General features: G+C 38.8%; 1 protein-coding gene across 21 annotated transcripts in view; it reads right to left on the bottom strand.

The window, feature by feature from the left end:
* The window catches only part of LOC109486666 (bromodomain adjacent to zinc finger domain protein 2B-like), a 74,458-nt gene that overhangs the window by 42,784 nt on the left and 7,667 nt on the right, over window positions 1-24,007 (bottom strand). For 16 of the 21 annotated variants that reach the window (XM_019790525.1, XM_019790532.1, XM_019790538.1 and 13 more), the window contains exons 2-11: window positions 12,419-12,559; window positions 11,495-11,632; window positions 10,737-10,868; window positions 9,826-10,094; window positions 8,511-8,696; window positions 7,784-7,987; window positions 5,415-5,633; window positions 2,287-2,349; window positions 1,394-1,594; window positions 320-617 (exon numbers count right to left, since the gene is read on the bottom strand). In XM_019790525.1, the coding sequence (XP_019646084.1) occupies window positions 320-617; window positions 1,394-1,594; window positions 2,287-2,349; window positions 5,415-5,633; window positions 7,784-7,987; window positions 8,511-8,696; window positions 9,826-10,094; window positions 10,737-10,868; window positions 11,495-11,632; window positions 12,419-12,548 (1,840 nt within the window). In that variant the 5' untranslated portion in view covers window positions 12,549-12,559. Of the gene's footprint in view, window positions 1-319; window positions 618-1,287; window positions 1,329-1,393; window positions 1,595-2,286; window positions 2,350-5,414; window positions 5,634-7,783; window positions 7,988-8,510; window positions 8,697-9,825; window positions 10,095-10,736; window positions 10,869-11,494; window positions 11,633-11,678; window positions 11,723-12,418; window positions 12,560-24,007 lie in introns of those variants that run through there. The other 5 variants (XM_019790523.1, XM_019790526.1, XM_019790531.1 and 2 more) reach the window with 5 other exon arrangements.

Below are 24,007 nucleotides of genomic sequence, written 5' to 3' on the forward strand. Positions count from 1 at the left end.
TTTTGCAAATACAACAACTGTTACAACAACAACAATAAGCAATTATATTACTTATTTAGTAACTAGACACGATAAATAAAAGCTACAGTAACTGTAACTCCTAACAACTACTGGGTTTCGCTTCTTTTTTGGAGACAGAAGAAGACAAAAGATCCCACTTTTTCTGTAATGTGTGCGTTTTCGGATGTTAAGAGAAGAGTAGTTTTCTTTTCATCTGTATATGTGTGAAAGTTGTGGTAGAATTTTGAGGCTGCGTCCATACATGTATATGTATGCTGACCATACATGGAGGTAATGTAGAACCACAACTACTCCTTACCATCATCAATGTTGTTAGGTATTGCCACATCAGCAGCCCGTTTGACACTCTTGGTAGGTGAGGGGGTTTGTGCAGACTTGGTGGGCGTGGCCGTGGACTCGGACGTCTCGCTGCTGTCGTCATCATCATCATCGTCATCATCCGAGTCCGAGTCCTCCTCGTCATCATCATCACTATCATCCCCCGAGTCGCTGTCGCTCGACTCCTCCGTCACCCCGCGGAACCGCGCGACCAGCGGCTTGGCCTTCTTCTCAGACCCCTTGGAAGTGGAAGGAGAAGAAGATGGGAGCTTGAAGGTCTGTTCAGAGAAAAGTGGCATCAGTTCAGTGCACATTTCATGAGTAGATCACACTCAGATAGTGCTGCATACCTAAACCCAAATTTAGGTTCAGGTCCAGATTCAAGTCCTGAGATTTAGGTTCAGTTCCGGACTTGTAAGTGCAGACCTAAACCAGGGCTTGAAATACTGGGTACATGTGCACCTTAGAGCACCCAAAATTGGAGCTGTGCACCCAATTTATTTCTGTGGGTGCACTGGTGCACCTAAATATTCTTGTAGGTATTTTTGTACATATTAAATGTACATAGTATACAGGATATTCTTGGCATCTAAGTGTCAGAAAAATAATAAAACCTTTGCCGAGGTACTTTTAAGATTTTGAAGTTAGCAGTTAGTAGTTTAAGGTTTTGAAGTTAGCTCCCATTTTAGATTCAAGCTCAAAAGAGGAGCAGTAAGATCTGTAATCAGGTTTTGTTTCATATGGTGCACACAAAAAATTTTCTGTGCACCTAATTTTTTAGGTTGGGTTCACCAGTGCACCTATTCCCAAAATTGAATTTCGAGCCCTGCCTAAACCCATGGCATATACAATTCAGCCTTAATGGCTGCAAAGTGATGGCAATGCATACTGTACTATTATTGTGTTGTTAGACTAGCAGTATCGACATGCCCCAGTGTGCCATCTCACCTGAGGGTGTATAATTTTGGAGTGGCTAGCTGAAGTTGATGAGACAGTCTCACCTGAGGGTGTATAATTTTGGAATGGCTAGCTGAAGTTGATGAGACAGTCTCACCTGAGGGTGTATAATTTTGGAGTGGCTAGCTGAAGTTGATGAGACAGCTGCCGACTTGGACGTTGCTAACAGCTTGCTGGTCGCGTTGGTCGCTGCACTGGTGGATGATGATGATGATGGTGTGCTCAAGGCCTGGGCCCGCTTCTGGAGCTTGTAAAGCTGCTGTTGTTGTTTGATTTGTTGTTCAAACTGCAGCTTCAACTGAACAAAAAACATGTCTTTGGTTAACCTTGAAAAACAAGGGCATGATAGTATCTGGAACTAGTCATGTTTACCTTCGCTCTGTTTCTTCTTTTCCAAACAAATAAGGTCAATGACCTGAACCAGATGTCTGTCATCATGGTAACATAATTTGGGTTACATCATGTTGCAATTTTATAGCAGAAGGGATTTAAACTGCTGTTTGATGCTACATGTAACATGCTAATTTGATGCTACATGTAACATGCTAACAGCAATGGAAAAATACTTCATTGCACCAGGATAAATTTTATGGATTTTGCAGTGATAAGTAAATAATTAATGCTATTATAATATTATATAGTTTCAGTGAAAAATATGTTCTCAGTAAAAGCCCTGTATAGTACAAATACTGATAGATAATACGAATGACATTTATTAATAATCTTATCATGTACAGTACAGCTTGCGTTAGAATTAACGGGTAACGCGTTACTCACGCGGTACTCACGTGGTAGGTACGCGGCATTTACGCGGTACTAACCCGTCACAGTAACGCGTGAGTAACGTATTTCATGCGTCCGAGTTCTGCTGAAGCTTACTGCGTGAGTCACCCGATATCGCCGCATTTTATGGTGTGTGATTAGTGCCCCGCCCTGGCCCCGCCTACACGACGGCTTTACCGGTGCGAAAAGTCTTTATATAATTCTCACCTGTTTGAGTTTCTCCTCCTCTTCCTTTGCTCTCTGCTCCTGTGTCTGCTGACTCGGTGATTTCTGAAGCAAACCTTGTCGTCAGTATTGGGTGGTACATACCATACATCATATGACACAACTTACCAACTCTCAGCATGGACATGTTGATTTGAATAGGCCACACCAATTTAATTTGTTGTTTCTCAGATTTGTCCAGACAAAATATGAAGCAACAGGGCGAGTAAAAAAAACAAAACAGGCCAAGGCACCCCATGAAGGCCGGAAATGTTACAATATGAGCCATGAAGTGAACATACCAGGCTGGTTTATAATCAAAACAACAGATTTTGAACCTTTGATGTAACGAAGTAGCATTATTACATTGAAAAACTTTAACAACTAGGAAGAAAAGGACTTTCTTCAACCGTTGGGGCCAGAATATTGCATTTTGTAGTTGATTCAGAGCCTAAAATCTTCTCTTTTTTTGGCAAATGGACAGGGCGAATCCGAGAAACAATTTTCATCCATTTCTAAAAAGACTATGCTATAAATCATACAAAGCCGCTACAAAATGAGGTAACATATGCTGAAAATTGCAACAAAAATATTGGAAAACAACATTATTGTCGTAGAGTGCCAAAATCAAATTCCGAAGGAAAAGAAGAAGATGTGAAGAAATGAAAATGAAGAGTTTATCATTCGCCATACCATACTCTGTGTGTTTAAGTCATCTGTTCAACCTTTATGACCACGTATATTTCATAATGAAGGCAACGTTTTTTGGCGAAATTTTTTCTATTCCCACACTCACATCAGTTCACAGAGGATGTCATCCATATAATCAAATCAACAGAGCCTAAGTAATGCCATCCTTATTCCCCATACAGAAGTTTTGTCAGGGATAATAGGGACCCGGTGTAATTTCCTATGATTTTCATGTTAAATGTATGCAGACAATAATGATGCTTTTAAGAGACAATTTCCATGCAAATGAGTCTGTCTACCTCGGTCTATGTGAGAAGATGTGAATTATTGATAAGACTTTTATGTACTCTCACCTCTCGAATAAAAGTACCCCCTGGAATAGAAGTACCCCCCGGACAAATCTTCAAAATCTAATAAAAGTACCCCCTGGAATAAAAGTACCCCCCGGAAAATTTAAAAATTGACATGTAAGCAACGTCTATGCTCCAAAAATGTGTTCTCATGGTGTATATATATATGTGTGCGTCTGTATGACCTTGTCACTTGCAATTATTGACAGGTCCTGAATAAACATACCCCCTTGAATATGATTCCCCCAACAAATCTTCAAAACTTTATAAATATCAGGGATCTCCCCAGAAATTCAGAACAGGGTGGAGGAGGGTGGTCTGGAAACCCCCCCTCCATGGGGGGAAGCTATTGCATTTTGTCTTTTCCAAACACAAATGGAGGTCATTTCCTGCAACTTCAGTTCTACATTTTCTGTACAATTGCAGATGTATAAGGCAGGAGAAAGGTTCAAGATTTAAAAAAAAAGTTCTATTAGCACCCTTAATTTTGAAAAAATTGGGCATAGGTTCCCCGGATGACCCCTAACCGGGGGCCAACGGTGCTTCCACAAGTTCAACAAGTGAAAAATACATGATACAAAATGTACATGTATTTACTACCTGGAACTTGGAGCAAGTTATTCCAAAGATGTACTTACTGACATTAATATATTAAAAACTAAACCAAAATCCTATTTCCCAAACAAATCACATATTGACACAGCTGAACATATAAAAATAGTGATCATGTCTATAAACTCCACTCAAAACAATTTTTGAGAGACACTCGGGTACTAAGCGTGATAATCTCTAATATCTCATCTGATTCTCCCAATGTAAAGGATCTTTACAATCACAGCATCCAACCGCACATACATAGAAACAACAATATTACACAAGAAACCAATAAATTCGGAAAATTTCTCAGTAATGTTTGAAAATTATTCTTATTAAAATATAAGTGAATTTTTATTTCAGTTGTAGCCGAAAAAATATTTTTCATGCGTTTAAAGTATCGTTTTAGCACTGTAATATGTACTTAGTACATGTCTTATACATTTGGATGCTATCTTGACCTTTGACCACTGTTATTGTAAAAAGCAGGTCGGCCATTTTGTCTTTCTCGCCGTGGCTTTTCGAGCCGTTTTTTCGAGCAAATTTCAACCATTTTAAACATTTTACGGCCTCAAAAACTCATACAACGAGGAAAACAATTTGTAGCTGTCATTTTCATGCGTAACATTTCTTCTGGGGATGGTTTATTTTTCCGCCGAGCTGCCGAAAACTAGCGTCAAACCGCAACCATGCGGTTTCTTCGCGGCGGCCGGCGGGAGTTTTTGTATCGGAGCTTTCACGATGTAAACAAAGATAGTCGGAGTTGTTTATCTGAAAATTTTGTTGTGAAACGCCAGCGGGGTGTCAGATTTTCTACTAATGACAACGTTTTCTTTGTGGCGTCATGGCGAGATCGACAATTCATCGACAATTCACAGGAATTTGTGCCGACAATGGAATGAATTTTCCCGGAACTTTTCCGATTTTGAAAAAAGAAATAAACGTACCGTCTAAAATAAGAATGTACCGGGTGGATTTTGAGGCGAAAAAAAATAAACGTACCGGTACGTTTAATAGAGAGCCGAGAGTACATAAGCCAAGCAAACAAACAAAAGTGGTGGATAAACATATTTATCATCCAAATCTCGACTGCCTTCTTTAGGCAACACCACTTTAATTTGTTGGTTCTCAGATTCGCCTCTTCATTTTTTTCTGATTTGCAAAAAAAAAAGAGATTCTGACTCTGGATCAACTCAAATATGCTCATATTTTGCCCCCAACAGTTGAGGAAAGTCCTTTTCTTCCTAGTTCCTACAATTTTTCCATCTATCAATGAAGTGGTTTGATTAAAAGTAAAAAATTCTAGTTTGAATATTAACCTAGCCTTTTGTGTTGACTTCATGGCTCCTATCATAGCATTTGGGGCTAAAATGGGATGCCTAGACCTGTTTTCATTTCTTTTATTTTTCCCCCATCGCTTCATATTTTTTATGAAAAAATCTGAGAACCAACAAATTAAATTGGTGTGGCCTTATCTACAAAATCTAATTTCCCCACCTGTTGAGACAGTAGTTTCTGTGCCAGCCCCTCGCTGGGTTTGGTAGACATGAAGCTTTGTTGGATGAGCTGTTTGGGCTGCGATGTCTTCTCCTGGGAGATTTTGGTCAGGACTGGTGGACTGAGAGACTTCTGCTGTTCCTCTCTCTGTTTCTGCTGCAGACTGTGTTTGATGGCCAGCTTGGCTGGACTCCGGATGGGGCGAGGGCTGGACTCAGTCTGGAGAAGGTTCAGACTCCAACATTAACCCCCCGTAAATAATTTCATCAGGTTGGAAGATACTTAGGGTATAGAATTTTCTTCTTACACAACCAGTAAGGTTCTCACCTGCTTACGTTTCGATGTCAATTAGTCACCTTCCTCAGAGCTTCTGACTGGAGTTCTGCAACTTGCATTCTCGTCGCAAAAGCGCCACCTACTTTGGCGTTAAATAGCGGCGAGTTGCAGAAGTCCAGTCAGAAGCTCTGAGGAAGGTGTCTGATTGACATTGAAACGTAAGCAGGTGAGAACCTTACTGGTTGTGTAAGAAGACAACTCTATACCTCAAACATTAACCATTTTATCTACGGCCATGTTGATTTGATAATATGGATGACATCCGCGCACACATGAATTTTCAGCCATTTCCAAAAAAAAGTTTTTGACCATACTGTAAATCGTACAAAATAGTTGCAAAATGAACAAATATATACCGTAAGTTGAAAAAAAAACATTGGAAAATGACACCTATGCCAAAATCGAACGAAAAAGACTAAAAATGTAAAGAAATGAATTTGAAGACTAGATTATTTGCCAAAACATACTCTGTGTCATTTGTTCAACCTTCAAAACCACGTACATGTAGATTTCATAATGAAAGCAACTTTTTTTTGCCAAACTTTTTTTATTCACATTTTACTCACATCAGTTTTGAGGTTCCCAGAGGATGTCATCCATATAATCAAATCAGCATGGCCTAACTGCCATCTTTCTAGTAAAAAGAACATCATTGAGTCCACATTATTTTTCTGCTGGACAGAAAGTTTCAACTTTGTCCTATCAAGAGAGGTAAGGCATATTATTAAAGTTCAAGAATTAATGCAACTGTATATGGATGATTTTGCTTCCACATAATCAAAATGCGAAAGAAGTGGGAGCAATGTTTTATAAGTATGTTACTAGGGACATTATTCATACATGTATTTTAAGCATTTATTCTATTTTAAAGCCACTGAAAAGCTCTAATCAGTGTTAACATCTGGAACTTTTCCTTTGCTACAAGTTGACAAAGGCAAGGCTTACAACAGGACACTTGTTTTTCTCATCCAAATGATTTTTTTTATCTGTAACTATTTTTTTACGTTTATTCCTGAAATTTGGCCACTTTTGCATTATCTACAACATACATTAATTTGTACTTATATACATGTACCAGCATTCAGAAGCTACATTTTTGTATAACTGTTACATTGAACCTAACCATTCACTAAAATGCCACCAAGATACATGTACTACAAATGGTACAAGCAACCTGAGGCATTAAAAACATGCTTTATAACATCATACATGTATGAGAAAATTTGGTCATGCATGTCTATGAGAGACAAATTCCACCACTGCAGACATTTGATGAGCTGGATTGGACAGGAAAAAGGTATTACAGGGAAAAGGCGTTACACTTTTTTACAGAAGAAGTAATGCCATGCACAGCACCACACCAGCAAAGCCATAGACAGGACTGAAGGAGTTGAGTTCTTAAAGCCTCGGTCACAACCCGCCGTACGTGCATCTGCTTGCTGTCTACGTGCCAACCGTAGGGCATCCGTGGGTGGTGAGTACTGCCTCCGTACGGAATGATCAATCCTACGGATTTGGGAGCACGCAGACCTTTAGTAGAACTTTTAGTGTATGTAAAACTTTTTCTATTGTGCGGTCTGCGGATTCACAACCCATACGTGCGAGTACGGGCGACGAGCGTGCCCCGTACGTACCGTACATAAGCAGCACGTGTGAGTACGGCCTCCTTACGGTAAAGTTGCAATTGCACAGAGATTGTACGTTGTAAGCACGTACAACTCACTTACCACTTGCGCAACGAACGATGCGCGCAACCGCTCACGGCCAGACGTGGCGTGCAGACCACACTCTTACACCTTGCACAACCGTGCGAGTGACGTGTGTCGCTGCCACTTCTGCCCAACGCTTTCAGAAAAACGTAGCAGACGTAGCCCCCAAAAAACTTACGGACAAAAAAGCATGTACGGCAGGTTGTGACCGAGGCTGCAGTTAGTCACTACTTTTTTTTCTCCTTTTACCATGCGGCTACGGCTGTTTCTCAGATTAGTCTATATCACCACAAAGCCCAACATGCTGCAAGCTTCCTTTTGTACCTTTGAGTCAGAGCTCGTTGTTGTCACGGGTGACAACTTGGGCGGCAGCAGCAGCCCCTGGGACTGAGAGTGGGGTGGAGACTTGATGACCTGGGAAGGAGACTGCTTCCTGAGCAGAGCCTCCCTCTGTTGTTGTTTTATTTGCTCCTGTTCTCTCTTCAACTCTTGTTCCTTTTGTTTTAGCTGTTCTTTTAACTTCTTGGTCTGAAATCACACACAGCGTTGTTGTTTTTCCTTCAGAAGTACTTATTTTGTACTGTCCCTAAATATTCATTATCTTCACTTGAAGTATTGTAATATTTTACATCTAACCTACATTTTATACCATATATTTTTAGTTCGCTGACCTGAATCGGTAACATTGTTTGTGGCTTTTTGCACACACTTTTTCACAAATTTGGGCATCAAAGTTTTAAGTTGCTTTTACTCCATCTTATAGCAATGTGTATTGACATGTAAATTTTGTCAATCATCTGATTCTGTCATGTTTAATCAGGGGGAAAAAGTTTTTAAGTACTACAGGCATCGTGTGCCAGTGTTCTAGCTAGCGTCCGTTTTTCCATCATTTCGCAGAATTTTGCTGGTTGTGACTGACAAAAATTATGCCCAATCATTGATCTTTGACAGACAAACGTTAAAATGTAAAAAGATGTTATTAAACTATCAGCAAAATGATGAAACTATTTTTGGTTTTATATTACTACATGACACACAAAAAACAACTGACCTTATCTGCCTCCTCCCCCTCACTATCCGAGGTGTCACTGTCATCAGAGTCACTGCTGATTTCACTGTCACTACCCGTGCTAATGTCTGAATCACTGTCACTGCTCGACTCCTTGTTATCTTTTGTTCCTTTCTCCTCTTTTGGAGGTTTTTCCTTATTCTTCTCTTTTTCCACTTTTTTGATGACCTGGAAAGTAAGAAATGATAGTCAGTGTTAGAAATACCTACCTGAGGTCTGCATTTTGCAGAGATATTTTCAATGTTGCAAGAAAAATTAAGGAACCTGCAATGTTGCTCATTAAAAAAAATCAAGGTAGGGGTTGAATGGTGTAGGCATAATGTTGTTTGAGAGCTTTTGTGTTTTCTGACTCTATAATATACTAGTAATCTTGCATGAATTTTTTAAATTGCATGCGAAATATTTGCCAACATACAATTAAGGGTTAATGACCCGCCCCGAGGTGAATGTGGTGTGATAAAGCCTTGTCAGTTGCTATAACCACCGAATAAAGCCACCGAGTGAGCGACAGCTATATGCAGTGTATATGCCATGGGTATAGGTGCACACTTATACATGTATGCATGTATTTGCAGAAAGTATTTTAGAACTGCAGAACAAAACTTTAACATTCTGCAATATTACGACGAATAATAGTGGTCACTATGCAAGCCATGTTAGACTTTTTCCACCATCAGACTATCAATAATAAGTTTGAAAGTTTATAAAACTGATTTTTGAAAAAAAGATCAACATTGTTTTAACAACTAACCATACCCTTTCTGAACATAAATGTTGTGATGCCTGACATCAAACTCTTTTTTACAATGAAACAAACCAATGCATTACTATCAGGAACAGTTACTATAATACATAGTATTACATAGATCATCTGTTGCTGAAAAAAAGACATTTTTTAAATAATTTGTCAGTACAGGTGAGAGTTATACATAAATTTTATGATGGATACGGTAAATTTTATGTAAGTTTTATTGCAAATTCATGCCCGAGGGCTAATTGCATGAACAGAAGAAACATTTGGTATAAAAAACAGATAATTAGTACACATAGAACTACCGATAACTCCTAAGAAACTACTAGTAAAAACTACTGAATTTGACTTCTTTTTTCAAGACAGAGGAAGACAAAGGATCCCACTTTTTCTGTAATTTGTGGGTTTCCGGATGTTAAGAGGAAAGTAGTTTTCTTTTCATTTGTATATGTGTGAAAGTTTGGGTAGAACTTGGAGGCTACGTCAAAGCGTTCATTTCGTTCACTGCTATAGAGGGTACAATTTGAGATAAAATGCGTTACTTACGGAAACCTCCTTGGGTTTGTCCATGACTAGAGGAGGACTGATGAACATACTGGCAGCCAGAGCGTTAGCTCGTGCGTTAGCCGCCGCTGCCTCCGCTAACAGGGTAGACTTGTTCTTACTCCCCTTGGGTCTGCCTCTGCCCCGTCCTCCGCGCCCCCTCCCCCTGCCAGAGGTGGAGCTCACTGTGGAAGATGTTGGTGAGGACAGGCTTCCCCCAGGGGAGCTGAGCGTTGATTGGAACAGCGGGCTACTGAAGGCTACTTTTGTGTCTGTAAGATGATCAAAGAAAATGGTGAACTTTTGAGATAAGAAACTATACCAAAAACTAATTGTGTTATCATGTAGATAGATATGATATTATAGACATGAAATTATGCTTGTATGCGTAAATTCATCAGATATATCAAGCACATGATGTGACTCAAAATATCATTCAAAAATTCTTTCCTAAACTAGAGGGCTACTTACAGGTTTAAACTTTTTGACCGATCTTGCAAAACACTGCTAAAACGTAGAGTGATTTGTCTACTAGTGAGAAAAACCTTTTTACCACTGTTAAGTAGAAAAAGTGGTAAAACAATGTTTGTAACAGTTGAAAATAGATTCTTAACTAGAGTAACATTTGCAAAGCAAATGCATAATGTTTACATTTGCATATGGTCTGCTCTGTTAATTCTTACTCTAGTAGAACACATTCATATATAATAATAATTATGGTCAGACAGAAGTCTAAATCCCTCTTGCTAAAAAATTGCAACATGAAGTAACCCGAAACCAGTTACCATGGTGACAGATGTTGGGTTCAGTTCATTGACCTTTTTCTTTGGAGAAGAAATTTAAGAAGAAGCAGAGGAAACAGAGCAAAAACAATGTTTTCCTTAGGTAAATGTAATAATCAACTTTGACCTTACCTGATCCACTGGACGTTGGTGAAGCTCCAATGCTCCCGAAGGTGGGCGGCATGGCGAGGCCGGGGAAGAACCCTGCGCCCATTCCCGCCATGGTACGGGCGTGCGCGCTGGCCTGTCTCCACCAATCTGCACCTAGCACCACAACATAAGACACTTCATATTCTCACAAGGGTGACACTTAACCTCCAACCTGTAAACTATGACCCACTGATACATACCTATAGTTGTCACAGTGGCAGTTTTAAAGCATCATCTTTCTGTCCATCTCTCACAAATTCTGCAGTTTGTTTCAAAGTTGCTAGGGAGCATACATTTTTGCAACGACAGTGCATACATTTTTGGGAATAATGTAGGTGCACTAAAAGTTAGGTGCACAAAAAATTTTTTCGGTGCACCATATAAGCATAATATTATTAGAGATCTTACTGCTCCTCTTCTAAGCTTGAATCTGAAATGGGAGCTAACTTCAAATCTTACACAAGAACTACAACAAAGATTCTATTATTTTTCTGACGATTTAGATGCCAAGAATATCCTGTATACTATTATACATTTGATATGTAAAAAATACCTACAAAAATATTTGGGTGTACCAGTGCACCCGCAGAAAAAAAATGGGTGCACAGCTCCAATTTTGGGTGCATTAAGGTGCACATGCACCCAGTATTTCCAGCCCTGCCTGCACCAGTGCAGGTATGCAGAAAAAAGTATTTTGCGCCCTGCGGACTATAGTTACATGATTGACACTTGAACCTGACCTGATGTGGGGCTGAGTGACCCGGGAGTACCCAGCATGCCCAGTCCCCCAAACTGGAAGGGATGTGTGCCGAACATGGAGAAGGCGCTGGGCATGTGGCCGTACGGGGACGTGGTCGACGTCCCGAACAGGGACTGACCTGAAATCACGGAAGACAACAACTTATTATGTTTACCACTCGGCATGTGGCCGTACGGGGACGTGGTGGACGTCCCAAACAGGGACTGACCTGAAATTACAGAAGACAACAACATGTCTTGTATATATGTAAATATTACTAACGCACTAATGCACTTGTCCCGTCTTTCGCACACCCAAAATCAGTTGTTTTATGTTCCCTTCTCGGTTATCCTTTTTTTCCCTTTGTCTTTTATGTACCGGGTCACAATTGTAACTAACAAAGCGCAACGGCTGCCAACAATCCTACACTGTAGGGCTGGGCAGTAACAAAGAAGAAGAACAACAACAACAACTTATATAACCAACATCCTGTTCTCAAAGCTTCGTTATATACAGAAGCAAGTATGTGTTGCTTTACCATAAATAATTGTCTAATAATTTTTCAGAAAGATATGAAGCGACATGGCAAAAAAAAATAAAAACAAAAACAGGTCTAGGCATCCCATTATAGCCTCAAATGCAACGATGGGAGCCATGATTGAAGTTGACACAAAAGGCTGGGTTAATATTTAAACAATGAACTTTTAAGTTTTAATCAAACCACTGCATTGATAGATGGAAATGTCTGTAACAATTTGGAGGAGAGGACTTTCCTCAACTGTTGCGGGCAAAATATGACTATGAGCACATTTGAGTTGATTCAGAACCAGATTTTTTTTTTTTGCAACGCAGAAAAAAATGATGAAGAAGAGAATCCGAGAACCAACAAATTAAATTGGTGTAGCCTAAAGTTTCCATGCCATACCTGAGGCCAGGAAGCTGGCTGTGTTGAAGATGTTAGTACTGCTGGTTGTGGTGCTGCTGGGACTACTGGTGGTCCCCCGCGTACTGCCGCTCGGAGGACTGTCCTCCGACTTCTCTCGACTCGACTCCATATTCAGTCATCCTGCAGGAAAACAACACAACAAGGTAAATAAACATGGCAACACAGTGGTCCAAATACTATTTTTCAATGTTCAAAAAACATATTTTTTTGGTGGTCGAAATCCTTTTTTTGCAATGTTCAAAAATATATTTTTTCGGTGGTCGAAATACTTTTCTTCAATGTTCAAAAACATATTTTTTCGGTTGTTGAAATGCTTTCTTTCAATGTCTGAAAATATCTTTTTTTGGTAGTTGAAATACTTTTTTTTCAACGTTCAAAAACATTTTTTCGGTGGTCGAAATGCTTTTTTTCAATGTTCAAAAGTATTTTTTTTCTGTGGTCGAAATACTTTTGTAATCGTCAAAAATTTTTTTTTCGGTGGTCAAAAAACTTTTTTTCAATTTTCAAAAACATATTTTTTCATAATTCAACCAAGAATTGAGCTGTTCAAAAACTTGTGTTTTCCAAGAACTATTGTAGAGTGGACCTCATTTCCACCTAGTACAGTTGGGACATCATCACTAGAAAGCTTTAAACAACTCCTGCAGTTTAATGTGCAAGAATTGAGTGCAACAAGTGGTTCGGTGTGATATAGCTAGCTGCCGCCGCGCCGCATGCCCATGAAGCTGGTGTGTTATGCCGAAGGGCGGTTATATCAGCTATACAGAATGATACACAGAAAGACAAGACCTTCAAATAAGGTAACATGAATTGGTGCTCATATATGGTGAACAAAGTCAGAGTACATGTACCGTCCGGTATATCAAAAAGCTGTTATCCATTGATATTTCAAACATTTTACCGAATATTATATATAGGAGACACACCAAACCACTTGCTTTAAACAGTGGAAACGTGACAGACAAAAAGAATTTTGCAAAAACAAAAATCAAAGTGGTCCTAGCTCAAGACATATCCTGTCAACACTGCCAGTTGCACTTTGGTCTACTGGTCATATGGTGAAAACACAGGGGTACAATGTGCTCATATTGACACTGTGGGCTATGGTGTATACATAAACACACTGTTAACAATGGTGGACATTACTACAGCTTTAGACTAGCACCCACATAGACTACGGCTAATACACTGTAGTAAGTGATTAAATCAGTGACCAGACAAATTTCATAAATAAATACAGGTGGCGGTACTCAATCAATAACGTGTATTATAGTATAATCTAAATCTGTGGTATTTTTTAATCAGGTGTAGCCTTTTTCCATAAGGCCACACTAATTTAATTTCTTGGTTAACGGATTCACCAGCTTCATTTTTTTCTGATTTGCAAAAAAAAAAATTCAGAATCAACTGCAAAATGCTCATATTTTGCCCTGAACAGTTGAAAACAGTCCCTTTCTTCCTAGTTGTTACATTTATTCCATCTTTCAATGCAGTGGTATCATTAAAAGTTCAAAGTTAATTGTTTAAATTTTGAACCAGCCTGGCATGATGTGTTGACTTCATGGCTCCTATCATACCATTTTGGGCCATAATAGGATGCCTAGGCCTGTTTTTTTTTGTTTTTTTGCCCGCCCGCTCCATTATTTTTCTACAAAAATTCGTTAAGCAAGAAATTAAATTGGTGTGGCCTAACCTAAATCTGTGGTATTTTTTAATCAGGTGCATCTTTTTCCATGAAGGTTAATGCTTGTGATGTTGGTTGGCATGCACTGATCTTCACTTTAAACACACAGAACACAGATAAATGTGTACATTGTGTGAACTTTAGGGAAAAAATCAGTATCAATTTCCAAAAAAAAAAGTCTTCCTTTTCGGGAAAGGAGCATGGAATCAGCCTGGGTATGGGGGCAACAGAATAATTCAACAAATTTCAAAGACAAAGAGAACATTTGAAAGAAAACGTTTTGTGTGTTTCGTTGTCTTTGAAATCATGCATCATATTCCAATTATAAAGTAAAGGGTCAAACAAATCTAATTTTGGTTGGTCAACAGTCGCCTTCTAGTAGCAAGCGGGTCTAAATGATACTGACAAGAGGAGACAGGGCTCAAAATTAAAGGTGGTCCAATGGCCACTGACCACTAAATTTTAGGCTGGAACAACCAAAAAGACAGTTTGGGACATTTTTGGGACAGTAGAAAAATAATCAGCGTTTAGAATGTCTGCCCTTCTCTTTTGTTATAAGGCACACGTCCCGGCTTTTAGCTCCAGAAAAGTCACCCCAAATTTCCTGTCTACTCTGCAATAGAGTCTGAAGGGAGTGAACATAAGCAAAATGAAGCTGACTTCAAGCTGAAGTCATATAATACTTCCAAAAATCCCCCCCCCAAAAAAAAATGGTTGGGACAGTTCATCCTCACTTTGTCTTCGGGACAGTTGAAATTTATTTTTGGGACAGTGCTGGGACAATAGGGAGAAAAGTTAATTTCGAGGCTTGTAAAGGGTCCAACAAATCAAATTTTGGTTGGTCAACGGTCGCCGTCTAGTAGCAAGGGGGCCTAAATGATACTGGCAAGAGGAGATGTGCTTTTTTAACTGCTCCCACCTCTATCATTTATCTGTTTGGGAGCCAGCCTAAAGAGAGTCTGACCTTTCCCTGTCAGCTCTAGGATTGCTCTAGTGTCACTGCTGGCAGGTTTTAACCATCATGAATACTAAACAAGCTGGGAAAGCAGCGCTCCTAGGCCACAGCAATTTAACTTGTTGTTTCTCGGATTCGCCCTGTCCATTTTTTTTTCTGATTTTCAAAAAAAAAAGATTTTCACTGCTGGCAGGTTTTAACGTTCATGAATGCTAAACAACCTGGGAAAGCGGCGCTCCTAGGCCACAGCAATTTAACTTGTTGTCTCTCGGCTTCGTCCTGTCTATTTTTTTCTGATTTGAAAAGAAAAAGATTTTAGGCCAAACCAATTTAATTTGTTGCTTCTCGGTTTCGCCCTGTCCATTTTTTTTCTGATTTGCAAAAAAGAAAAAAGAACAGATTTTAGGTTCTGAATCAACTGCAAAATGCTCCGTGAAAGACATATTTTGGCCCCAATGATTGAAGAAAGTCCTTTTCTTCCTAGTTGTTAAAGTTTTTCAATGTAACAATGCAACTTTGTTTCATTAAAAGTTAAAAATCTATAATTTTGTTTTAATCATAAACCAGCCTGGTATGTTGACTTCATGGCTCATATTGTAACATTTCTGGCCTTCATGGGGTGCCTTGGCCTGTTTTTTTTTTACTTTTATTTCGCCCTGTCACTTGATATTTTTTCAGAAAAAATCTGGGAATCAACAAATTAAATAGGTGTTGCCTACTATTTCTGGCTATCGTTGGGTACCTTGGCCGGGTTTTTTTTTTGCACTGTCGCTTCATATTTTAACTGAAAAAATCTGAGAAACAACAAATTAAATTGGTGTGCTCCTACCATCCATCTACCCAGACAAGCCAGCCAAGCCCTGCCGGTAAACAGACATTTAGAAATGATGACTCAACGTCAGTATGGAAAATTACCAACCTGCCAAACGGTGCTGTTCTATATTCTGGTAGGTATGGGACCCGGGGGAGCGTGCCAATGTGCATTCATAAAAGCCAATGATTCTATCTGCATCAAGATTAGCCACTGCAATGGGTGTGACGAGTAACATAGCTACAAGTACAACACTGTCTATGCTCTTTTTAGGTACAATTGTGGACAATTGTGGACAAGTTGCGGAGCAATCTTGGACAGCTTTAACGTATAATTGTTGCATCTTGTTGTTGATATATAGCATCTACCTATGTGTAATTGTGTATAGATTTATTAGGAGTTAAAGGCATCCAGTGCAGTTTTTAGGGCTTGGAAACATGATTTTTCAAAGTCAATATTCTAGTCACTTAATCTACATACTGAGTTGAAACTACATTGTGTACACTAACCCAATGTATATTGACCCTCATGGAGCAAAAATACCCAAAATTCTTATGAAAAATGGTTACTGGAAGGGCCCTGGGCTGATTTTTAGGGTACCTCCCATAAAATAAAGGACTCATCTTGGAGCTTGTTTCTCCAGTTTTAAGTACCCAAAGTATGAAATAATGATTGAAATGTGCTAATATGTGAAGCAGTATGTGTCAATATCATAAAGATTGCCTTATACAGAATATTTGCAGTTTTGCTGCTCTGAAATCGCATTGAATGATATTAAAATGAAATTGTATGTTATCTATTTGGTTCAAACAAACAAACAAACACCTTTTGCTTCCACTATGTTGACAACAATGACGCCTCAATTTGCCCTAACATTTGCCTGGCCTGTGCACTTTCTACTGGCACAAAATGGTCCTATTTGTGATAGATTCCCATAACCGTCACTGGACATTCATGTAATACATGAGTTTCCAAAAGTACTACAAAACATGACCATTCAAAACAACATTTTTCAGAATTTTATCCAACCTCCTATTTCCTACTATAGCTAACTAGATACAAGTCATTCTACAGTAATAACTTGTGGTAAATCAAAAATTAATGCGGCCAGCTAGCAAAAGAACTAATTCCATCCAGGCTTTCTTGTTGTCACTATTTATGACATCATCCAGTGCCTCCTGAATACAATGACAAATCAAGTTTACGGCTGGGCCTGCTTGTACATGTAATAATCTACATACACCACTACATCATACTGTCAGCGAGAATCAGTCATTCTACCAAAGACTGTAGAGATAACGATGTCGTTCCTTGTAATCTGACATTTCCCTCTTAGGCCACAACAATTTAATTTGTTGGTTCTTGGATTTTTTTTGAAAAATATGAAGGGACAGGGCAAAAAAATTGAAAATAAAAACAGGTCTAGGCATCCTATTATAGCCCCAAATGCTTCGAAAGAAGCCATGAAGTCAACACAAAAGGCTGGGTTAATATTTAAACAATGAATTTTGAACTTTTAATCAAATCACTGCATTGATAGATGAAAAAACTGTAACAAGTACCAAGAAAAAGACTTTCCTCAACTGTTGGGGGCAAAATATTAGCATTTTTGAGTTGATTCAGAACCAGAATTTTTTTTTTTTGTTGCAAATTAGAAAAAGATGAAGAGGCGAATCTGAGAATCAACAAATTGAATTGCTGTGGACTTATGCCTCAGGAATCGTTTATTCTAAAAGATCATGGAGACATACTGGCATTTTCTTAGACACAAAGGGAAGTAAAAACTTTGATTTAAACAAAAGTTAATCAAAAGAAGGTGGATGTAGAAATGGTTCTGGAACAGTAGACTGACAAAAAAAATTTGGAGGATGGTCATAAAAAAGCTATCTATATGTATATGTACTAACAATTCGCCTCGTAAGTTACTGCTAAGCAATTTGATACATCCATAAATATAACAGTAAAGATGTCATTCCCAAATGTTCTTTAAATATTTGCCAGGTAAAATTTGTCTGGTAAATTTTCAATGTTACCTGCTCCAGTGCAGGTATGCAGAAAAAGGATTTCAAGCCCTGTCAACAATTGGCTGCAGACACATAGGAATGCTTCCAGCCTTGTAGTCTGACACTTGTGTACAGCTCATGCCTAAAACTTCAGCCAGCCTGTGACACAGGTGACATTGCCACACCTCCATCCATTCCAGGAAAAACCATCAACGCCCAAATATGGCATTAAGCAATTACGTTGCGGGAGTGCCCGCGAGCCTGGTGCGCTGATCAATATGACAGGGACGAGCGACTACTGCCGAGCCGCTCCATGTAACATTTATAGATGCTACAATGGCCTGTCTCAGGCCTACTGTACTAGAACAGTCTAATCCTTACCTATCTAGTAGGTATTCAGTACTTGCAGGGCTATGAATTAGGCCACAGCAAATAATTTTTATGGATGACATCAGTGCGCGCATTAATTTTTGCTTGATTTTGGAAAAAAAATTTTTTGTTGCCCTCTGAGTCTGACAGTGGTCAACATGCCAAAAATGGGCAAAGATGTCTGTTGCCAATTTGCCATGCTGGAAGGTGGATGGTAGATAAATATGAAGAGAGGAGACAAGAAAAGGCTGTGATTTACTGTTTTGTCTTGATGGTCGCTATGCGTGTACATGTAAATGTGACTGTGAGGTTTCTACTAAATCAAAACCATTTGTACAATGATTTTTTTTTCAAAGCCATTTCAGTGAGAAATGAATTTTGTAATAGTTGGCAGTAAACTTAGCACAATATAGGTATCATTTCTTGTTCAAGAAGGTTTACGATGTCTTAAATATGACAATGAAGGAATCTTGTTCTTTTGGTACGTCTTGTTTTTTTCGCCCTATTGCATTAGATTTGGAGTCTGTGGAGGATGTCATCCATAAAATTTACTTGTTGCGGCCTTTGCACATTGTACAAGTTCTACACAATATACTCAATGTTTAGTTTTATGCTATTTCCTATCTACATTCATTTGTACCAGGCAATGAAAGTGGTACATCATAGCCATTTAGAAATTCTAGATTCATAGCTCAATATGCATTTGATAAAAAATAATGTTTCTTTGTATATACATGTAATATAGTGTTGCATGATTTATGATGTATATGGTATATATCAAACCATATTAATGCTTTTGTGATGAAATAGTCTTACAGGTACCCAAAATCAATTTCTCTATAAATTCTCCAATATTCAGAGGCAAGAGGGAAATGCATTCAAACACTATCATTGGGAACTATCACATTTTACAGGCTTCGAAATTCATTTTTGGGATAGGTGCACAGAAAATTTTTTGGGTGCACCATACAAAACAAAACTTGATTACAGATCTTACTGCTTCTGAGCTTGAATCTAAAATGAGAGCTAACTTCAAAAAATCTGGTATACTATTATACATTTCTAATGGTAAAAATTCCTACAAAAATATTTGGGTGCACCAGTGCACCTACGGAAAAATATTAGGTGCACAGCTCCAATTTTGGGTGCACTAAAGTGCACATGCACCCAGTATTTCCAGCCCTGCCACTTTTCCACAGCATGGCATGGCACACTGTGTAATGTGTAATTAAGGTCACTGGGACGAAAATGACAAATAAACAAGGAAATTTCAATTTGTATCCAATCTAGACATTTTATCATCTTCATTTTCAAATGTTCCAACATGATTGTCTTCTTTGGAAATTGGCAATCATCACTTTTCCATTTTAAATCCACATGTATGTCAAACTGAAAACTGGTGTGATTAAAAGCGGGAGATACCACGCCGATATGCAAACTTCTCCGTGTTTAAAATACGATAAAGACGGCCGGAACGCCTGGAGAGAGTCGCGGCAGTATCGTGGAGCTATCCCGCCGCATTGTGCGTTGATTATTTTCCAGCATGCTTCTCGCTGATACGGCAGAATGATATGGAAATGGCCGCATCATCTCATGTTTCACTGGAAAATCAATAGATCTGGACGCGGTAAATGTCTGATAGATGGACACGACTGGCCCGGCGTACCAACACGTTTAACACCACTCCCGATCGCTAACAACAGAACACCCCCGTGTGCCAGCTGCAGGTGGAACGGCCCAGTCAATTCAGATAGGGTGGGGCAACTCTACAGAATAAATAGCCATTTAGCTATAATACTAAACATTCCGTGCACTCAAGTTAGAGACATAAATTCTTCATTGTACAGCTGAATTCTCCTTTTTAAACAGTTCTATTTCCACAACATTGTAATTTGTATCTAACTTGGTTTAAAGGTGGAAAGGCCCAGTCAGATAGGGTAGGGCAACTCGACAGAATTAACAGCCATTTAGCTATAATACTAAACGTTCCGTGCATTCAAGGTAGAGACATAAATTCTTCATTGCACAGCTGAATTCTCCTTTTAAAACAGTTCTGTTTTTCCACAACGTTGTATCTAAGTTCAGGGCTTGAAATTCATTTTTGGGAATAGGTGCTCTGGTGCACCCAACCTAAAACATTAGGTGCACAAAATTTTTTGGGGGTGCACCATATAAAACAAAACCTAATTATTAATCTTACTGCTCCTCTTCTTATCTAAGCTTGAATCTGAAATGGGAGCTAACTTCAGAATCTTACAGAAGTACTACAACAAAGATTTTATCATTTTTCTGGCCCTTAGATGCCAAGAATATCCTGTATACAATTATCCATATACATCTACCTACAAAAATATTTGGGTGCACCAGTGCACCAACAGAAAAAAAATTGGGTGCACAGCTCCAAATTTGGGTGCACTAAGGTGCACATGTACCCAGTATTTCAAGCCCAGAAGTTGGTTTAATAAGACTGTTTATGAAATTCAATAAAACACTATGCTGAAATGAACTGTTTTGTAATCTTTGCATACCAGACATCCAGGTAAGAAGCAGACATATTTACCATAAACATAAAACCATGTTATAGCATGATGTAAGGCATTGAATATCATAACTTAAAACATGCAATGATGTAAGATAAAATAGCATGCAAGATTTTTAATATTTCATAAAGTAACGTCTGACTGATTCACTAGAAACATTATTCAGTATTTTTACCAGCGTCTAGTTTGTTCTCCAATTTGTTCTGTACATAAAACCCCGTCAAGACCCAATAGGGAAATGTACCTCATAACACGACCATATAAAATGTGTATTTTACAACTAAGTATGCCTGGGTGGTACTAACTCACTCCTAACAGTCTCACAAAGCAGCGACGTTTGTATCGTGCCATGTTGTCAACAGCAATGACTCTTTTTGATTCTAACATACAGTCTGAGTCATTAATTTTCTGTTGCAATTTGTATTTTCCAAATTGACATGCTGCAAGGTCCTGGTGTTTTTTATAAATAAAAATACCATTTGATTGATTGATTAATCATAATTCTAACAACTTGGCCTGTTTTTTTGCCCTGTCGCTCCATATTTTTTCTGAAAAAATCAGAAGCAACAAATTAAATTGGTGGGGCCTTACATTGAAAAACTTTAACAACTAGGAAGAAAAGGACTTTCTTCGACCGTTGGGGTCAAAATATGTCTTTCATTGTGCATTTTGCAGTTGATTTAGAAAAAAAAATTATTTTTTTTGCAAATTAATTTTTTTTGCAAATCAGATTAGAAAAAAAAAGGACAGGCCGAATCCGAGAAACACCAAAGTAAATTGGTATGGCCTAACATTACAAGAACATATCTTTTTCCAATCGTCTTTGTTCATTGAGTAATGATATCACTATTTTCAGGAACTAAATTGAATTGTACTTCAGTGCTGTTGGTGTCATCTCATCTGTAACACACTTGGCAGAGATTCTAGCTTCTCAGCAAATCTGCCTGCATGCCAGACCTTAACATCTGGCCTACGGCACATTTCTACCTCAGGTTTTGGACAGGGTTGGAACTGTTGCTGCTCAGGCTTATGTAGAACAACTGGGAACTCTGCCAACTGACGGGGCTAAAGAGAAATCCTGCATGTTTGCACTCACTCAATATCCAAGTTTGCCTTTGACAAAAATTGGACCAGTGGAAGGAATGCTAGAAGCCTGATTTACTGCAAAACTCTAAGCATAATGAATCTTATGAATCTAGTCGCTTCAAAATAGTGCCCTCTCAAAGAATAGAAAAAATCCACTGTTAAACTGACAATTGTGTTGAGCTTGGATGATTGTACAAAGTGGCCAAAGGAATTAAACCCACCAGTTCCTTGGGCTTAGGAAAAAAATTTTGTGGTTCTTGTTTCAATCCTGAAAAAAACAGGGTAGGTAGGTAGGGATCATCTTTTTTTTTTCTTTTCATTTTTTTTAGACTGGTGATCTCTAGTGATCCAACTTTACAATACAGTTTAACATTTAGTAAAACTTGTATGAGGACGTCACTTATAATTTTCAATGTCAATGTTGGAAAAATGACTGTGCAACATTTCATCATTTGGAGCTAGAAAAGGTCAATCAGCTCGAAAAATTTATGTCCCTGGCAGGGATCCACAAAAAAAGGCTAAGGTCGGCAGTTTTTTCTAGGGTCGGTCAGGAAACACAACATTTTTTTTCCTAGGGCCACACCAATCTAATTTCTTGGTTAACGGATTCGCCCGCTTCATTTTTTTCTGATTTGCAAAAAAAAAATTCAGAATCAACTGCAAAATGCTCATATTTTGCCCTGAACAGTTGAAAACAGTCCTTTTCTTCCTAGTTGTTACAGTTATTCCATCGAGTCACTTTCTATGCAATGGTATCAATAAAAGTTCAAAATTCATCATCAAAATTAAAAGTTTAAATTTTGAACCAGCCTGGTGTGTTGACTTCATGGCTCCTATCGTACCATTTTGGGCCATAATAGGATGCCTAGGCCTGTTTTTTTTTTTTTTTTCGCCCGCCCACTCTATTAACCAAGAAATTAAATTGGTGTGGCCTAGGCCTTGCCCAGGGCCATCTTCCTACTGAGGTAACACTTTGTAAATTTTGTATCTTGCTGGGAAATGGCAACAGGGAGAAGGTTAACTGTTTGGAACAAGTTGTGCTCCCAGTGCACAAGACTTGGCACAAGTCAGACCTCTGTTCAAATATCTCTATCAGCCAGTAGGTCTGCTATGGTAAATGCTGGGGTCAACTGTCCTATCCAGGGTTGGTATTTAATCTGCAGCATTCTAGGAATGACTCTGTGCCTCCGATTCGTGATGGTTCACAGGGAATTCTATACGCTGAAGGTCGGAGCTTTTTAAACAGTAACAGTCACCACAGAACTGTATTACTTTGGCCTGGCAAGGGATGTTACAAAGCCATGGAAGCAAAGGGAGTCTTGGTGTGCTTGCTGACAGGTAAGAAGGATTGAACTGACTTGAAACAATGGGCAATTCTAACAGTTCAGAATTAGGCCACAGCAAGTAATTTTATGGATGACATCAGCACACGCATTAATTTTCACCTGATTTTGGAAATTTTGTTGCCCTCTGACAGTGGTCAACATGCCAGAAAAATGGGCAAAGATGTCTGTTGCCATGCCGGAACATGAACGGCAGATAACTATGAAGAGAGGAAACAAGAAAAGGCTCTGATTTAGTGTTTTGTTTCTTACTTTGGTGCAGTGATATGTGATGTTGGCTGTGTATATGTGATGTTGTTACTGAATCAAAACCATTTGTACAATTATTGAGTCAAAATTTGAGAATGTAGGAACCTTGTTTTTTCGGCCCGCCTTGTTTTTTTTCGCCCGCTCGCATTAGATTTGGAGTCTGCGGAGGATGTCATCCATAAAATTTACTTGCTGTGGCCTTACACTTTTACAGTTACACAAATCTATTACCTTGAGACCAAATTGCCCGAATCTGACTCGGGCAAACGCCAATTTTAGCAGGGTTGTTACAGTGGCCCACCTTGCCTGAGTTGTGTTGTTTTCATCCTTCAAGAATTTAGTTTGCTTGCATGTATAGTAGAGCTAGTAGGAGATGGAATTATTAAAAAGTAGACAAGTACAATGTATACTGCATGTAGTACCACCTGGATTAAAGTTGGTTACCAGCTATGGCTCTTCCTGTAGTCCCCTTACGTTTATTTAGTAGTTTTACATACAAACCTAAACCTGTTCATGTAAACACCACAG

Source organism: Branchiostoma belcheri, unplaced genomic scaffold, assembly GCF_001625305.1.
Source record: "Branchiostoma belcheri isolate BF01 breed outbred unplaced genomic scaffold, Haploidv18h27 scaffold82, whole genome shotgun sequence".
NCBI lineage: Eukaryota > Metazoa > Chordata > Leptocardii > Amphioxiformes > Branchiostomatidae > Branchiostoma > Branchiostoma belcheri.